General features: G+C 42.3%; 1 protein-coding gene across 1 annotated transcript in view; it reads right to left on the bottom strand.

Annotated features, from left to right (window-relative positions):
- The window catches only part of GPR116 (G protein-coupled receptor 116), a 47,593-nt gene that overhangs the window by 3,650 nt on the left and 25,669 nt on the right, over positions 1–18,274 (bottom strand). Inside the window, exons 7-20 of the mRNA XM_010584280.1 lie at positions 15,732–15,868; positions 15,191–15,249; positions 14,409–14,551; positions 13,421–13,627; positions 11,911–12,144; positions 10,294–10,458; positions 9,941–10,159; positions 9,459–9,677; positions 8,106–8,258; positions 6,657–6,853; positions 5,506–5,685; positions 2,663–4,039; positions 1,680–1,721; positions 1,519–1,578 (exon numbers count right to left, since the gene is read on the bottom strand). Of these exons, the coding sequence (XP_010582582.1) occupies positions 1,519–1,578; positions 1,680–1,721; positions 2,663–4,039; positions 5,506–5,685; positions 6,657–6,853; positions 8,106–8,258; positions 9,459–9,677; positions 9,941–10,159; positions 10,294–10,458; positions 11,911–12,144; positions 13,421–13,627; positions 14,409–14,551; positions 15,191–15,249; positions 15,732–15,868 (3,392 nt within the window). The remainder of the gene's footprint in view (positions 1–1,518; positions 1,579–1,679; positions 1,722–2,662; positions 4,040–5,505; positions 5,686–6,656; positions 6,854–8,105; positions 8,259–9,458; positions 9,678–9,940; positions 10,160–10,293; positions 10,459–11,910; positions 12,145–13,420; positions 13,628–14,408; positions 14,552–15,190; positions 15,250–15,731; positions 15,869–18,274) is intronic.

Below are 18,274 nucleotides of genomic sequence, written 5' to 3'. Positions count from 1 at the left end.
GACTTTGGTTTGGGAACCAATCCTCCTGCAGAAAACACTGGAATACCTGGAGTACCAGTTAAAAAAAATCCAGGTGGATGATTCTGGTGACCCTAAATGAAGAAACGTGAGGCAGAAGCTGCATCTTTCCTGTCTTGTCCTGACACAAGATCTGAACGTGGCAGTTGGTTGGAGCACTTAAAACTTATAGCACTGCTCTGCCTGGCTAATCATGGGCTGCCTCCTCCAGGGCCTTAAGCATGTTGCTGGAGAGGACATGCACAGAGGTCAGTACCTCGTCGAATACTGGTTTAACACCTTCATTAATGATATAGATAATGGGAAAAATGCACCCTCACCAAGTCTGCAACTGATACAGAACTGGAAGGAGTGGCTGATAGATCAGACGAGTCTGCTGTCATACAGAGGGACCTCAACAGGCTGGAGAAATGGGATGTCAGGAATCTTACGAAATTCAACAAAGGGAAATGCAAAGTCCTCCTGTCCCTGGGGAGGAACAACCCCATGCACCAGGACATGCTGGGGCCATCTGACTGGAAAGGAGTAAAGACAGAGCCAGACTTTTTGCCTTGGTGCCCAGTAAAAGGATAAGAGGTGGTGGAAATGAAGACAGAGCCAGACTTTTCTTGTTTGTGCCCAGTGAAAGGACAAGAGGCGTTGGGAACAAATAGAAATACAGGAAATTACGCTTAAGAAGAAACTTTTTCACTGTGAGGGTGGTCAAACACAGGAAAAGGCTATACAGAGAGACTGTAGAGTCTCCATCCTTGGTGCAAGAGTCACTGGGCCAGAGAAAGTCACTGCAGATGGAAGAGAAGCCTTCCAGGATCTTCCCTAAGGATCCAGTCTCTGTTTGCAACATTAGTTCTTTTTTTTAGGCACTGAATGCTTTGAGTTAAATGCAGGAATTTTCTGGGTATGGGACCCAAGCCTTTCCTCTTCTAGGAATGTGTCCAGGCCACTTGGTTCCAGAAACACATTCATTTATGTTCTTTCTTTTGCTCATTAAAATCTGAGTCTTTGCAACATAGAGACATGATTCTGACAACAGATTCATACTTCTTCCCATTTTCTGTTCCCAACATAAAGTGGAGACTAACCTGTCTTCTTGTCTCATGAGTTCAAGTTGCAATATCTCCATCTTTTCCTGCTCATAGCTGAAGAGCATCTTCCCCAAGAAGTTCCCTTCGCATTTCTCTTAGGTTGCGAATAAATAATAGTGCCAGTGAAATTTTCTGTTTTCTAACTTAACGTTTCAGTTATATTTTGTGGTTTATTTCTTGGGGAATTTAGAGTAAATGTCCACCAACCTCCTTCTCATTTTTTACCAATTATAGGTGAAATTATGAACTTTGGAAAAGGGTATATATTCATATTTATGTTGTTAGTGTCTTCTCTTTCTCTGACTAGTTCTAAGAAATAATTCAGAATATAAAGTGCATTTGACTTAAAAAACACTTGGAGAATGTTAGATTATTCAGCAGTAACTGAAATACATTCTTAGGCTGAGGTTCTAACCTTTGTTTGCTGTGAACTCCATTTGGACATTGAATTCCTCTTCAGCAGGCCTTCTTGTATCTATTTGTTTAAAAAAAAAATAATCAATCAGTAAATACAGGAACTATGTTCAAATTCCAACAGTATTTTCACATAATACAAGAAATAGTTTGAATTCTTACCTTCTTGTCCCAGAGTGTCCCAAACACCAAAATGAATAACCCCTAGGAGACAGATAATTACATGCAGTTTGATGACAACAACCCTTTAATTGCAGTACCTCATAATTATCTCAAACACTGTCCGTGCTGACTATTGGAACTCTTTGATAGAGGGCATTTTTCTGACAGTGTCTCACATAACGGGCTGCTGATGTGGTAGGAGATCTCCAGGCCTGGCTTATTTAGACTGTGTGTATAACTGGTCTACAAAAGTGACACAACTAGTTGGCTAGCACTAAACATATTTGGAAGGAGGGACCTTTGTGTATGGAAGACATGCCCTGCCTATGCTCCCCAGATAAGCTAGCAGGTTCACAATATAAAAGGCAAGGGAGTTCGGTCTGAAGCGTAGAATTTTGATACCATTCTTAAGAGACAGAGTAGACATAACTGTTGTGTCCTTAAGAAATCCCATTGTATTGGGATCCTACTGGCCACCTAGATATGTTGTAAAAATCATACTGACTGAAAACTCTCAATCATTTGTATTTTGGTCAATTCCTCTCTTTATTATTAGTACTACTCAGCTGTTCTTGGTGACTTTCATGTTGTTTATACTCCCTCATTACCTGAACCCACAAGAGCATAATATGATGCCTCTAGATGCACTGTGCATGAGACCAGAAGCCTGCCCACCTGAACAGAATAGGGCTATTTTCCTCATCTTCAGGAATGAAGTTCTTCCCAAAGCTATTGGCAAAGTTGGAACTTATCTTTATGTCAGCTTTATCTTTAAGGCCCATCTGTTAAGGCAGCTGAGAATATGAAATACGGCTGAATTCCTGGAATGGGTTTCCCAAAGAGGCCTTTGGCAATAAGGATGTGTTAGGCAACTTGAGCTTTCCCAAGCTGTTTTTGTTCCCCTCAAAGCACAGCATTGCAAGAACGTCCCTACATGTTAAATGGTCATAGAGGAAACAAAACCCTATATATGTGTAACTTACCTGCAGAGCATTCAGCAGAACAAAGAGGATGTGGAAAGCTTCATGGCTGTTTTTGATGACGGTGGCAAGGCCAAATCCCCAGGTGAGGCCTAACAGTGGTGTCAGGATGGCCACACTTTTGCCAATCTGAAACAACGAGTTCCTCTCCTGCTTGTTTGACCTATCCCCAATAGTTGGCCTCAGTATTTTTATTATAACAACTGCAGTGATGAACAAATTCGTGGCCACAATGATCAGGGCAGGTATGGCGAAGGCCAAGAAAGCTTTGCTGTCCTTCCAGTTGAGCCAACAGACATCCTTTCTGGTGTAACTGCTCCTTGGCAGTGTGACAGCGATGGTGATGACTGCAATGACAAAGGGGCACCCGTATCCCAGGCAGAATGCCACCGCTTTCTGAGCGGTCTTGCTTGTGTTATGTAGGATGAAGACCAGTCTGTAGAAAAGAATGAGGCCCAGGCTGAGCATCCAGAAAAGGACACACAGGTAGAATAAATGGATGAAAAAGGTGGCCACAAAACAGATGCCTCTGCTCATCTGTTGGTTTTGGTCATTGATGGAGGCAGTGACAATGAACCAAATGTCAGCAATCAAGAGTGATGTAGCTATGTTGAGTATACAGATGTGGCGCATATAGGAGGTTGTGTTGTTTGTCACGTATTTCCAGACTAAGGATTCAATTATAATGCAGGCCACCAAACTCAAGATTGAAATGGCCAAGCCAATGTAGGTAATATAAAGTGCAGGCATATAAATTGCCTGGGAGGGTTTATCAGGTGACATCAGAATGGAGAATGATGTCAAGTGACTGCAGTAGCAAATGACATAATCTTCTCCCTCTGTGGGCGTGCAACCATGAGTATCCCAGCGCACCCTACGTTTGTTCAGTGCGAAGTTCCAAAAGACACATTGGGGCATCTTTAGAGATGAGTTTTTCTTTGCAAATGTCATATTAATATTGAACTTCTGACTTCTGTTGCTGCTCACAGTTGTTGTTATCAGTAAGCTGTTCACACACTTGGTCCCATTCCGGGGCAGAATATTTCCAAGTGTTGAGTACATCACACTGACAACGGTTGAATTTTGGGGTAGAGTCTGTATCTCATTTTCACCAATGAACACGCTAGCTGCGAGGTTTTCTGTACTGTGGAAGCTCTTGTTATAACAAGAGTTGTTATTTTCTGTGACCACTATACCTTGTAGCTGAAGGGAGTTTGCAAAGACAGAAGGAATGGCATTATTAACTGGTTGGAGGAGCTGGGCAAAATTTTCTACCGACTGCAGTAACAAAGAACTTTTGGGTATGTCCTCTTTATTCAGGTCTTCCCAAACTCCAGCTGTGGAATCAGCAACAATAAAGTCCATTGTGGAGAGGAAATTCTGGAACAACAACAGAATAATGCTGTTACTGAAATCCCATACAAATCGTTGCTGTTTCTGATGGTAATTTCTGTGTGGTCCTAGAATTGCCTTTTGAAAAAGCCCAATATTTTCTTATTTTTCTCAATCCATATGAAACCTTCAGTTGTTAACCCTCTGCATGCTCTATTTACAAGTTAAGGTTTCCAAAAGTGGAGCTGTGTGGCCTTTTTTTTTACATATTACTTAGTATTTTTTCTTCTCCAGCCTTCTTTCCCTTCTTTCTCAGCCTTTGTGCTATCTTTGATTTCTCTCTCTCTCTCATGTAGGGTTCTCCAGCTACAAAACACCAAGTCTCTTTGCACTTTTCTGCTCAGAAGAGTGGTGCTTTTCCTCTATACCTCACAATCAAGGTTTCCAAGAATTTCTAAGATTTGTTTTGTTATTCATTTGTTGTAAGATCTAATTGATTGTCCTTGCTTGATCATGGACCCTGGAATTTACTCTCCCTATCCTTATTTCAACCATTTTTTCTATTCCTGCTTCTAGTCATAGAATCACAGAATGGTTTTGACATTTAAAGATCATCTAGTCTAACTGCCCTGTCATGGGCAGGGACATCCAACCTGACCTTGAACACTTCCAATGATGGGACATCCACAACTTCTCTGGGCAACCTGTTCCAGTGTCTCACCACGCTCATCATAAAGATTTTTTTTCCTTATGTCCAATCTAAATCTACGCTCTTTCAGTTTAAAACTCTTACCCCCTGTCCTGTCACTACAGGGTCTAATAAAAAGTCTTTCTCTGACTTTCCTGTAAGCCCCCTTCAAGTATTGAAAGGCTGAAATAAGGTCTCCCTGGAGCCTTCTCTTCTCTAGGCTGAACAACCCCAACTCTCCCAGCCTTTCCTCATAGGAGAGGTGTTCCAGCCCTCTGACCATTTTCATGGCCCTCCTCTGGACCCGCTCCAACACGTCCATGTCTTTCTTGTGCTGAGGACCCCAGAGCTGGATGCAGTACTCCAGCTGGGGTCTCACCAGAGCAGAGTAGAGGGGGAATATCACCTCCCTCGACCTGCTGGCCACGCTTCGCTTTCTGCAGCCCAGGATACTATTGGCTTTCTGAGCTGCAAGCGCACATTGCAGGCTCATGTCCAATTTTTCATCCATCATTCCTTGTCCTTTTCCTCTGTATTAGAATGCTAGAGACATTTGGGGGTCCCTAGAACATTTCTAGTTGCTAAGCATACAGCAGCCTCTTTTTCATGCATAGAATCCTTGTCTTCATCATTATGACTTTTCATAAACTACTCTGTATCTTTGCTGTCGTTTCATCTTTGCTGTCATTTCATCTCATTCCCTCAATACTTTCCTGTTCCTGACCCTAACTAGCTGTGAAACTGCTTCAGGGAGAATGTCATCCCCTGTGACAAAAGGGGCCAAAGGGATTGATAAGTATAGGTAAGACTTAAAATAAAACCTTACTTCAATTACGAGCTCCTTTGCACATGCTGGGATAGAGGACACCATATACAGGATGTTAACAATTGCACCTAGGTTTGCAGGAGAAGTGTTTATTATGTTTTGCTGACTTTCTGTCTTTTTCTTAAGCTCTTCAAGGTATGCAGGTAGGCGTGCTTTTGCATCAGGACTGTTGACCAAGGACTGGAACAGAAGATAACAGTACATCACATGTGTGCAACTTGCCTGGAGCTTGATCCTTCATAATGGCTACACCTATACTAGTAAAATAAACAGACCGAGGGTCATTCTAGACATGCTGGTGGTGTTCAATCCTCTGACCCTCCAGAACAGGGTACCCTAACTGCCTATTGAGAGTAGTCTTTTGTCTGTTCTAACTCGTAAATTGCTCCTGGAAATTTTGGGGGAGAAAATAGTTGGCCTGGGCCCAAACCGCATGAGTGAGCAATCTAGCAAGTTAAGAAAATACATAATGGAGTAGCTGTACCTCTGCCTGGGACCTTGCTGTGCCTAATTTACTAAAATAAACGTCGTAAGCATTTGATGAAAGAAAGATAATTGTTCTCATCTAACCTCACTGAGAGAAGGGTGACTCTGGATGGTTTGTAGAAGTGAAGAGCGCTATGATAGAATACCTAGGCTGAAAACCGAGCCCCAGCACCTCTCTGTGAAGCATGGCAGCTGATGGGGCATGCTAAACAGGGCCTGGGTCTGAGGTTGGGCAGTTGCACAGAGTTGTTCCTATTGCACCGTTGTTAGCGTACTCCGTAGCGTGCTTTGGGCTTGTGTCAACTAGCGTTCACCGAGGCAACGCCGGAGCATGGTTCAGGGAGCACTCCAGGCCAGCGACTGCTCCTGCTGGACACTATGAATAAGGTCACCTTGTTTGGGGGAGAGAGCGTTTCGTGTGTATGGGTATTAACCATGCAGTGCCACATGCCTTCTGGGCCAGAGAAGGGGACCTAGCCTCTTTCATTGACTTGTGTAGATATAGCCAATCATTCTTTATATCATTTAAAAGATAGTTTTAATTAAATATTTGATTTTTTAACGCTTCATATATTTTAGATTATGTTAAGCAAAAAACCACCCAACAATTTTTGCTCTCTCCTACTCACCCCCACCCCAACCTCTAGAAAACTCATAAATGTTACCTCGGCCTGAGTCAGCAGGTTGCTTATTGTTTCAGACAGGCAGTCATTCCTTGCAAGTTTCCATTCCTTGTTGGAGCACTTGTAAGTTGCATTGCCTCGGGTGCCTGAATAATCTGAATTATTTAACGTACATGGCATTATTAACGTGGCCCCTTCTACTCCAATGCCAAGGCTGTCTGAGCAGGAAACTTCCTTACCTGTATTGAGAAAGACACAGAGGCAGAAAACTAAGAAGCAGGGAGATATAATTTACCCCCATCAAACCTGTGACCTCCTGAAGTTTAGAGGTCTTTAAATTAGTTAGGATTTCAGCTTGCTGTCTTCATTAATTATGACCTTTCAGGATGTGTATGTCTTGCACTCCCAATTTTTTGGAATCATGAAATTAAAAAGGAAATTGAATGAAGCCCCTTGGTTTTGAGTACTGAATCAAATCAACAAACCAATAACCAAAGTTTCAGGATTTGTCTGTTAGATTACAGGGTTAGGGGGGGAGTGGGATTATATTGACCACTATGTGAACAGTAATTCACACAAAGTTTATTCTGCTAAGGGACTCAGTGCTGCTGTAGCACTAATAGGAAATTCATTAAGACCTTGATAGTAAGGCCTCAACACCTTTTTGATGAACAGTCAGTCTTGCTAATTGGCTTTCATTGTGTTAGTCATATCAGTAAGTATCTGCTGATTAAAGTAAATAAAATGGCTGCATATTTATTGCCTAAGAAAGTGAAATCTGGCCAGATAGAGTGATTCAACAGTAGGCAATGCTACCATGGAAAAAACAAAATTTCTGCGTTATGGGGATGTCCAACATTTCTTTCTTTCCAATTTCCAATAAGGAGCTGAAATATCCAAACACTGGTCAGAACTAAACATCAAAACTGGATTTAACAATGTCGAATTCTAATTACCCAGCATTTCCTGCAGAGCTGACTGGAAGGTGGGTCTGCCCAGGTTTCTGCAACACCTCATGGAGGTTGCCATTCTTGTGTTTAAAGTGGATATGTTCTCCCACAGGCTGACCTCCTCAGCTAGATGCCTTCTTCCTGAGGCACCACAATCTTTTATCCTTGCTAAATTGTTGGTGCAAGCTGGGAGCTGCATGCCCACATTTCAACACAGAAGATGAAGCTCTTGGTGGTGCAGGCTGCACCAGAAGGAAGTAGGGACAGAAGATGACTGAACTATAACTGCTTGGGAACATACTGGGGCCACCGTCAAATACAGTGAAGACAAAATATCTTGTCTACTTATTTTTTAAAATTACATTAAAATTGGTATTTTCCTCTGTATTTCAAAATTTCCTGTCAAAAAAGGAGACAAAAATTCTTGGCTAACAAAAACTGCTCCGGTTAGGGGTCACCAGCGATAAATTTGTGGCATCTGATTTAACAAAGATACTGGGATTTCCTATTTCACAGCTTTAAATAGTAACTTTTTTCTTACCAGGTATCAGGTGCAGAGTTATATTTTCACTGTTGACTTGCTGTCCAATGTGGTTCATAAACTTGCAATATGCCATGAGCTTTTTCTCTTTGCTGCATTCTATTTCTCTGTAATTGTGCACGTAGCAATTCAAATTTCTTTTTAAATTTTTCCCTGTATGGAAGGATTTAGATAGGTTAACACAGATTTGGGGTCAATCAGCTAGCAGAGAGCAGAAAGCTTCTGCAAAACTTTCTTTTCTGTGGGTCCTAGAGAAAAAAACTTCCTTTGTGGAAAAAACTTCCTTTCTGTATGCTGATCTCTGTCTCTTATTCCCCACTTAACAAATCTCCTGGCAGCTGCTGCGTGATCAGTACCTTTTCAATTACTGGTGTATGAGCAAATCCTGCTCAAACCCTCTTTTAGTGTGCAGGAACGAAAATTTGCTTTAGAAACCATTTTGGAGAATACTCTTCCTGCTTCTGCTTCTACCACAGGCATTTCATTTAGGCTAGGATACTTTTTAGCTGTTCTTATATGGTTCTTTTGAACTCAGGATCTGTACCACGCTCCCATTGCTTTTCAGTATGCGTGTGCCTGAGGGTCCCTGACTGCAATCTCTTCCAACGAGACCTTGGCATTTTTCTTAGCAGCTGAAGGACCCCTCAGTCTCCACCCGCTTTACACTTCAGGCTGTTGGTTTTGCACTCCTGCGTGTTTTCTGAGTTAGTTTAGGTGGCTCTTCTTTGCTTTTTTCAAATTAACTCTTTCGTAACCCACTTGAAAACTTCTAGCATATAAAAACATGCCAGGGAAGCTGCAGAACTGCCGTAAATTTAAAGTCATGGAAGCCTAGGCTTTTGTGCTGTTAAAGATATGTTACCTGTATCCTTGAAGAAAATAGAATAGTTTTTTGAATTGCATTCTTAATGTGTTATTATACATTTTTCATGAATTAGTGGATCATCTTCTTCAGTAATGTTTTCTTGATACTGAGTTCAAGAAAGTGGCAGAGTGGAAGATAAAAGCAAATAAATGGAGATCAGCAATTTCTAATCTGAACAATGATGAGGATGCTCACTTCTCACTGCCTGGGAAGGCAAACCAAACATTGAATTTACCTATTATGTATTTATCACTACAGCAGTGACTTCAGTTGCTCTTCTATTAATCTCAGCCATGCTGCCCAGGCATAGCAACCATCCTAAAACTAGTCCATTACCCTTTTTTTACACTCTCAGAAGTACTTGTGGGTTGTCATAATAGCAGTAAGTATGAATTGGTTACACAGACCTAATTGAAAACAAACCCCCCGAGGGACTGGGCTGTGACACATAGCGCAACTAGTGATTCTGCGAGTTTGTTGTTTCTTACCAACTTTAAATTTATTTTCTTGAACCACAAATGTAACACTGTAATTTTCCGCGGTGTCAGCACTTATGCAGCATTCAAGGGCTTGTTGTACTTCGCAGGGTATCGATGCTGCAATGGGTTTTATCAGGATGTTCTGCTTCAGAGGCAAGGAAATAACCTCGATTGTCACATTGGCAGAACTCTCCAAGTACTTCTGGGAGAAGGTGCAGATGTAGGTGCCTGAAAGAAGTGACACAAAACCTCATGTCTCTGTCAACAGAAGTGCTCCTCAGCTTTTGCATGGTCATGAGCCCTAATACTGAACAAGTACAGTGTTGTTGGCAGCATCATGTCTTGCTGTCCTCCAGCAGTTATGATTTTAACTCTTTTTTTTTATTTACTGTGGTCAGGCTTCACAGTGATTTGCTGGGCTAGGGATGCTGTAAATTGTCTGGTACGGAGATTCATTGCCTTTGTAGCTAATACAAACCAGGTTCACTCACCGTTCCAGTCCTGTGTGGCAGTCTGCACTGTGAGCACAGACATGGCTGAAAAGTTGCTATTCTTGATGCACGTATCACAGTCCACCGTTTTTATTCTATCTGCAGACCGGATTTTCCAACTGATACTGTCGTAATTGCTCATATCACTTTCACACGTCAGATTGAATGGATGTCCCTCGGAAATGAATGAGTTTATACTTGAAGATATTGTTACTCTGGCTGAGACAACACAAGATAAATTTCATATTATTGAGAGTCACTTGTTATAATAATTTGCTTGCAAATGACATGGACCACAGAGGCCACTTAGCGTTAAAGAGCTGATGGTCTGTTACATGCTGCCTGACTCTTACCTGCCTGGAGGTACATTACGCTGATGTTTTGACTGTGCCTGGCACCATGTCCAGTCCGCAGCTCACATGTATATGTTGTCACTGTACCTGACATCTCAGGTGGGCATACCGACTCATTGATGTTGAGCTTGTATTCAGTGCAGTTTCCACGGAAAATGGAGACTCCTAGAGAGAAATAAACATTCTTTGAAGGGCTACAGATGTCCAAAAATACATGGGCTCTGGAAATCACAAACAATCACTCTAGCTAAGGAAAACCTTGTGGGTTTGTATGTAACCTTTGACAGCATGGCACTTTTAACTCATCATTGCTGAAGTTCATTCACACCCTTTTCCTCTGGCAACACTCACAGTGGTTTTCCAAAGGCTTGAAGATGGCTATCAGCACAGTGCTGGGCACCTACTGCCAAAACCAGTCTGAGACCAACAACATTGCTTGGCTACCTCAGGAAAAGCCAAAATGGAAAGTATTCTGGTTCTGCCTAACCCCATTATCTACGATATTTAGGATAAGTAAGGTAAGTAAAACAGAGGTAAATACTGCAGATTTTAATGTCATCTTATTTTGACATAAACATTTGGAGATACTGACAGTCATTCAACTTTAAATCTGAAGAGTGTTGGTTTAGCCATAAAAGGAAAACCCCACTAAAGTTGTCTCCCACTGCAGCTGAATGTGCATCTGGTGTGAGAGCAGAGTTCCTGGGGGAAAGCCTGGCCACAGGGAATCAAGGGCAGAACAGCTCATTACAGCAGGCCAGGATCACCCCTCTCTCTGCAAGCGCTGCTGCACACCCATAGCAGTCCTCTGTGGAAATGACTGTGTACATAAGCTTTGAAGTTTTTCCTCTCATTTTGCTGTCCTGCTTTCTGCTAAATTTGATTTATAGCAAATGGTTAATGATAAACAGTTAATCCATACCCATAAAATATTAAGAGGGCAATAGACTGTTTATGACTGTGGTTGATAGACATTTATGAGCATTTCTATTGATGTTATTTTGTAACTCTTTGTAACACATTTACTTGGTGTTTTATTAACTCTTTATATTCATTTTATAAGTAAAGCCTTGTGGGATGCCACTGACTCAACTGGCATGTGTTGTATCACAAGTACAGGCGGAGAGGGAAACTGCGCACTCAGTATTTAGCTATGCTGCAGCTGTTTCAAAGTGTAGCACCTGCTTCTCTTGGTTGCCAAATCTTGGTATCGGGTACACAAAAGCTTTTCATACCCCAAGGGTGATTCTGGAGCTAGTAGTAGAGACTGATGCACTCATCCTTGCTTTCAAAACTAGACAATGAAGAAATAAGCTTTTTGGAAAAAGCTGGTATGACGCTGGTCCAGGCAGCTGTTTCCATCCAGGATGGCACAGTTTTAAGCATCAATGTATGCACAGTGCATGGAGATGCCCAGAATCCCACTGGCACCTGCACAACATATACGGAGTCTGTACCACGCTGTCCATCCATCCTTCGTCCTTCCCACACACACACACCTTTGGAGCACACCCGGTAGTCATCCTAGGATTTGGCCTTTGGGGTAGCCAATTAGGAGGAGATCTTTGAAGAACAAACAAACTTAGCAGGTGAAAGACAATCTTTTGTTAATCATACCTGTAATATTGATTGCTCCATTTACTTTCCAGTCACCGGTAAGTGATGGTATGTGTCTGTCAATACAGCAGGACAGCAGAGGACTGTTTGTCTGCACTTCAGGGCTGTTGCATACAACACTCATGTTGTTTACGTTCGGAGTGATGTGTAGTGGAGAGACTACTATTGGTTTTGTGGCCTTGTAGATCAGTGTGTGAAAATTATTGCTCTTTGTGAAAGAGCACCCATAGGTACCTGTAAAGCATAGGCAATATCTTAGCATTGAGAACACATTTCACTGTTTTTTTCCTCTACGTTTGGGCTTAGGAGCTGGGCCTACTTCCACACCTACTTTTCCCATCTCCCTGCTCTGCAGTGGCTCTGCTACTTGCTAATCAAAATGTACCCTCAGGTCATCTGCACTATGCTTTCTGCAGACTCCTGGTGCCAAACGTATCCAGATTAGGCAGCTTCAGTGTTGATGGGTACTCGAGAAGAGACCAGTGCTCTGGGACTGAAATACTTAAAAGCTGGCTGAGTTGGTGTTTTGGGGATCTGTGTATTGCCCGTAGTCCACGTGGCAGCAATATGTTATGGCAAGAATATAGACCGACTGTGCAAAAGGTTCCTACACAGAATGGGTGAGAGAGAGGTGCCCAGGGTGGACTACACAAGAGCTGGCATTCTAAGTGTGAGCACATAGGCTGCTCAGAAGGTATCGCCAAAGGCAGCAGAGAAGTTATCAGCCACTTTCTCAGGCACTTGTCCTTTGGATGCAGCCAGGCTTTCTTTTGAAATCGGCAATCAGAGCTCCAAATTTCCTTCATACTTTAGGTATGTGGATTCCCCTTCCCCATTGGTGAGTAGGCCACTTACATAGGAGAGGAGACACCAAGGTTCAGGGCACCCTTAGCTCGAAGAAGTTTGGACCCATGACTCCTACCTTGGCTCTGTGTGCCCAAATACCTTGTCAGAGACTACCCTTTTTGAAGTTAAATGTAAAATTCATGGTCTAAAGAGAAGAACTGAATGGGAACTTGAGTCAAAGTTCTGATAATACATGATAATTCCCCTGATAATTCCTCCCAGCAAAATGCCACCAATTTAACTGCTTCTGATTTTCAAAAAGCTCTAAACACGAACACATGGAAAACTGTAACTCCGAGCTCTAATTAGTTATGTTGGCAAAGGAGGCAAGGGCCATCAAGGACAAATTCAACACAGCCTCAGATTACCACACCAAAAGGGTGGGAAGACCTCACAGCCATGTAGTCACTGCTGTCTCCTGAGATATGGCAGTGAAGCCTGGCACTGAGAAAATCCAGGCCTGTTTAGTCACTTCAGTCAGTTCACATCTTACTGGCAATGCCAGTCAGTATGTAGTTCATGAAAGAAAAAAAAAAGGAAAATTATGAGGAACAGTGTATTTTTCACATTTATTCTAGGAAAATGCAGTCACTGCATGCCTCTTTTTATAGAACTAGCCACACTAGAGACTTACATCTGCTGTTTTAACAATAGAAAATCATACCATTATCCTTCATTGTAATGTTGATAATTTCAAGAGTTGACCATGAGGTTTTTGTTGAAACGTTTATCGAATACTGCAAGCCGGTTGAGATGATCTGATCTCTGTAATACCAAGTCACATTCTGAGATGTTGAATTTATCTGACATGTCAGTCTTACTGTATCCCCTTCAAAAATGTCAACAGGACTCACAGTGAAGTTTGTTTGATCTGGGAAGACAAAGAGCAACATTCTGCATTATTGTCATTTCAGCGCACATCTATGTGGTGTCTTTCATCTCGTGGGAATCCTAGGTGCTTCGCAACTAATATGTATTCAGCATCAGTTGCAGGCACTACTTCTAATACAAGCTATGCAATTTTCCCACAACATATTCTTCTGCTATCTTTGTCAGCCAAAGATCCCAGAAGGTTTTATGCAGAGAACCAGAAATATTGTCACTGCCACTACTTTCTAAGTAGATAAACTGGGAGGAGAAGCAACCAGGTTAAAATAATCCTCTGAGACAGAAAGTCCAGTGCTTAATGCACTGAGAGTACAGCACCTCTGCGGCACTTGATCAGGCATTTCGATTGTAACTTGCTGTCTAGCGGCAGCATGGAAAATGTGCCAAGGAAGCCAGAGGGAAGCTGTTCTCATGTAAACTGCAAGAGGTTTTGTGTTTTGTTTGAAGAAGTGGGAAGTGCTGGCAGCCTGATATGCTAAGAGCTGTCTCAGTTCTGGAGGTGACAGTCTCTCTCCCATGGAGAGGCTGCATCAGGGTTCAGTGGATTAGCTGGAAGGTTTTGGTTTTCCATGGGAGGTGCTGCATGCATGGTCATCTCTTGTAAGTCCTCAGCTTTGGTGGCCCAGGATGAAATGAAACAGCCAGAGAAATAAATGTTTTTTGAAGGTCTAGTACCAAATAATCAACAGTATAAGGCAGCTACATGGCTCAGGCTAGAAATACTAAAAGGTTGAAGGAAAATACTGAGAGAGCTTTAAACTTACCAGTTATTTTCATTGTGAAGGTAGCTTGGTCTAGCTGGTACCATGCATCTAGAAACTGTGGTACAATTTTGTTGGAATTTGCTATCTGATCGAAGCTTGCTGCTCCTGCTTTTACTTCATAGTTCACAAAAACACTTCCAGGCCTAAACAGATACAAGAATGAGAGAAGCACCAGGATTAAATATCCTTGCATATTAGTAGTAAGCTTCACAGGGCTCACCTGTGAAGGGTCCTGTTGTGACTCAAGACTTGTTCTGGTATAGAAAAAGGTTGTGCTACAGCTCTTCCCAAAGTAAGAACACCTTTACGTGACATGTCCTTCATCTGCTTTCTATTCCTAGTAAATTTCCCTTAGAAAATGTAGAATACATCTGCGTTTAAATATGTGTGGACTTAAGTAATATCTCTTTTATCCAGATCCAACGTTATATCCAGAGTCAATGCACTAATTTGTCTTCCTGATGACCTGGGAGATGATGCTAGGTTTATTCACATCCTTTTCCCCTTTTGGGTGGAATTCAGTCTTTCCCACAAAAGGCTTTGATCCAGATGGAGAACGATTATGTTTCTTGGCAACTTTTGCACAGTAGTGAATTTTACCACAATCCTATTTCCATGCTAATAGTTGGGCTTTCCTTTGCAGCTATTATACTGTTATTCAGTATGTATATATTGGGCATGGCTTCTAGCCAGCGTGAATGTAGGTTTTGCTGCTGAGTGTTTCCTTGAGATGGGACAGAAAGATTTGTGTCTTCCAGGAAAAAATGAAATTGTTTACTTACCTGAAGCCAGTTACTGTTGCTGATACAAAGCCTGGTAAACATCTGTAGCTAGCATTAAACTGTAAACAAAGACATATTACATGACATAAGTCCTCTGTATATTGCTCTGTATATTGCTCTAGCGTGCTTCAAATAGGAAACTCTCCATTCAGCATTGATGGGAGTAAGGGCATGTAGCATACCTAACAGAATAGGCCTGGTGCTCTCCCCACTGTCACTGGTATAAATTTGTTTGATGGTTTCATTCTATGTGCGCTCATGTGGATTTAAGCTGGGACCAATAATGTGATTTTTTTTCATGCTTTGATGCAAAGATTCCTAAATACTTCCCTGTTGGCCAGCATATTAAAATGAATGGGAATATTGTCATTGCCTTTCAATGGAGGTCAGCTTTAGCCCACTTTGTAGCTACCACTGCTGCATACTTCACAGCTCTGCAGAGAGACAGTGAGAGTGCACCCTATTTCCCAGACACTCAGGGTAAATACCATATTTCTTAGAGGACTTTCAACCTTCAGAGGTGGAAAACAAAAGTCATTACCGCTTTTTCAAGGTCAGCTTTGTATTTTTTGTATGATTCAGAAGAAGGATCCGTGAGATTATGCCAATAGACTGTGCTTGACTTATTCAGCCTGACTGACATATTCATTATAATGGGCTCTCCAATAGCACATAAGTCTGTAAGAAAAAACACAAAAATAAATGTAAAAATAATCAAAAGCAATGCTTACAAAGTGATTTCTTAGCTTTTTCTTCTAACTTAATCATAGAATCTCAGAATCATAGAATGATTTGAGTTGGGAGGGACATTTAAAGACCATCTAGTCCAACCTCCCTGCCACGGGGAGGGACTTCTAACCTGACCTTGATCAATTCCAGTGATGGGGCATCCACAACTTCTCTGGGTAACCTGTTCCAGTGTCTCACCATCCTCATCATAAAAAATTTTTTTCCTTATGTCCAATCTAAATCTACCCTCTTTCAGTTTAAATCTCTTGCCCCCATCCTGTCACTACAGGGTCTAATAAAAAGTCTTTCTCCATCTTTCTTATAATCCCCCTTTAGGTATTGAAAGGCTGCAATAAGGTCTCCCTGGAGCCTTCTCTTCTCCAGGCTGAACAACCCCAACTCTCCCAGCCTTTCCTCATAGGAGAGGTGTTCCATCCTTTTGACCATTTTCGTGACCCTCCTCTGGACCTGCTCCAACAGGTCTCTGTCTTTCTTGTGCTGAGGACCCCAGAGCTGAATGCAGTATTCCAGGTGGGGTGTCACGAGAGTGGAGTAGCAGGGAAGAATCACCTCCCTCGACCTGCCAGCCACCCTTCTTGTTCTGCAGCCCAGGATACTATTGGCTTTCTGAGCTGCAAGTGCACATTGCAGGCTCATGTCCAATTTTGCATCTACCAGTACCCCCAAGTTCTTCTCCACAGGGCTGCTCTCAATCCATTCATCCCCCAGTCTGTAATGATACTGGGGATTGCCCAAACTCAGGTACATGACCTTGCACTTCACCTTGTTGAACTTCATGAGGTTCGCACAGGCCCTCTCCTTGAGCAGTCAAGATCCCCCTGGACGGCATCCCTTGCCTCTAGCAAATCAACTGCACCACTCAGCTTGGTGTCATCTGCAAACTTGCTGAGGGTGTACTCAGTCCCACTGTCTGTGTCATTGATGAAGGTATTAAATAGTACAGTTCCTTGAGTGCACCACTCGTTATTTGCTTCCACTTGGACGTTGAGCCACTGAGTATAACTCTTTGAACGTGGTCATCCAACCAGTTCTTTATCCATCTAACAGTACATCTGTCAAACCATATCTCTCCAATTCAGCAGCAAGGACAATGTAGGGGACTGTATCAAAGGCCTTACAGAAGTCTAGGTAGATGACATCCGTAGCTCTTCCCTTGTTCACTGATGCAGTCACTCCATTGTATAAGACCACTAGATTAGTCAGGTGCAATTTGCCCTTGGTGAAGTCATCCTAATTCTAAATCAAAAACTTACAACTTGTCAAGATTCGTCTGTATGATAGGAAAGTTGGGATTCCTCTAGATTTCTATAGCTAATTTAGATGCCTGGCAGCTGCTAGATACCTAGACTCCCTCTCCAGTTGATGCAAAGCTGCAGACACCTTCAGAAGGTGATACATTCAGGTGTTGACAGACAGCTTTCCTACAATAGTTGAATTGCTACATTGTTCCAGTTATAGAGTTTGGATGAGTAACTTTGACCAGATACTTAACTTTTACTAAGTGAAAGTTACACAGGATGAATCTCCACCTACGTTTCACTGAAATTAATGGAAAAATCCTCAATGACTTTGGGAGGGTAATATTCTGGGTGAAGACCTCTCAATGGGCACAAAAGAATATAAAATGCTTAGAGAGACACTGGAATTTTCGAAGTTGGGTCCATTTTAAGGACATGTCCATACCTTGCAGTGGAGGAGCATTGTACCCAGGGCCTTGGACTTCTAAGGCATGTGGGACTTCCACATGGAAGAGATACTAGCTCTAGTCCTGGAAATAGTATAGCAGTATTGATGTGGGGGTGCCCTGTGATAAAAGCATTGCCTCTAAGGAGAGCTGATTAGAACAGGCATGCTGACAGCACTGGACTGCTTCCAGCTCTAGGGTTGCCTCTGGGTATCTCTGCCTGCTGCTCCATCACAAATTAGAGGTAGACTCTCATGGGGGTCTGTCTTGGATTGCAGAGACAACAGGTAGTGCTCCACCCCAGTGCTGTCAAGCCTAAGTGTCCAGTCATCAGTCAGGTTCCTAAAAAGTCATGGGCACCTTGTCACAAGTCATGAAATAAAACCAAACAAAAGATACATGCTGGATTTTTTTTGTTGTTCCTTCTCTTCTATTGAGCACTATGGCACACTTTGGTCACATTTGTAAGTTCCTCTGTTGAAAATCTGATGAGATGAAATTTTCTTTGTTTAGTGGAAGCTGAAAATCCCAGAGGCATGTGAGTGATTCCAGGAGCTGGGGGTCCAGCATAGCACTAAATATCTCCACGTATTTGGGCCAAGGTGGACCCACATCACAAAGAGGAGAGCTCTAGAGCGTCTCTACAGACT

This window comes from Haliaeetus leucocephalus, unplaced genomic scaffold, assembly GCF_000737465.1.
Source record: "Haliaeetus leucocephalus isolate CR32 unplaced genomic scaffold, Haliaeetus_leucocephalus-4.0 Scaffold964, whole genome shotgun sequence".
In the NCBI taxonomy this organism is placed as follows: domain Eukaryota; kingdom Metazoa; phylum Chordata; class Aves; order Accipitriformes; family Accipitridae; genus Haliaeetus; species Haliaeetus leucocephalus.
This window is presented reverse-complemented; position numbering and strand designations above follow the sequence as displayed.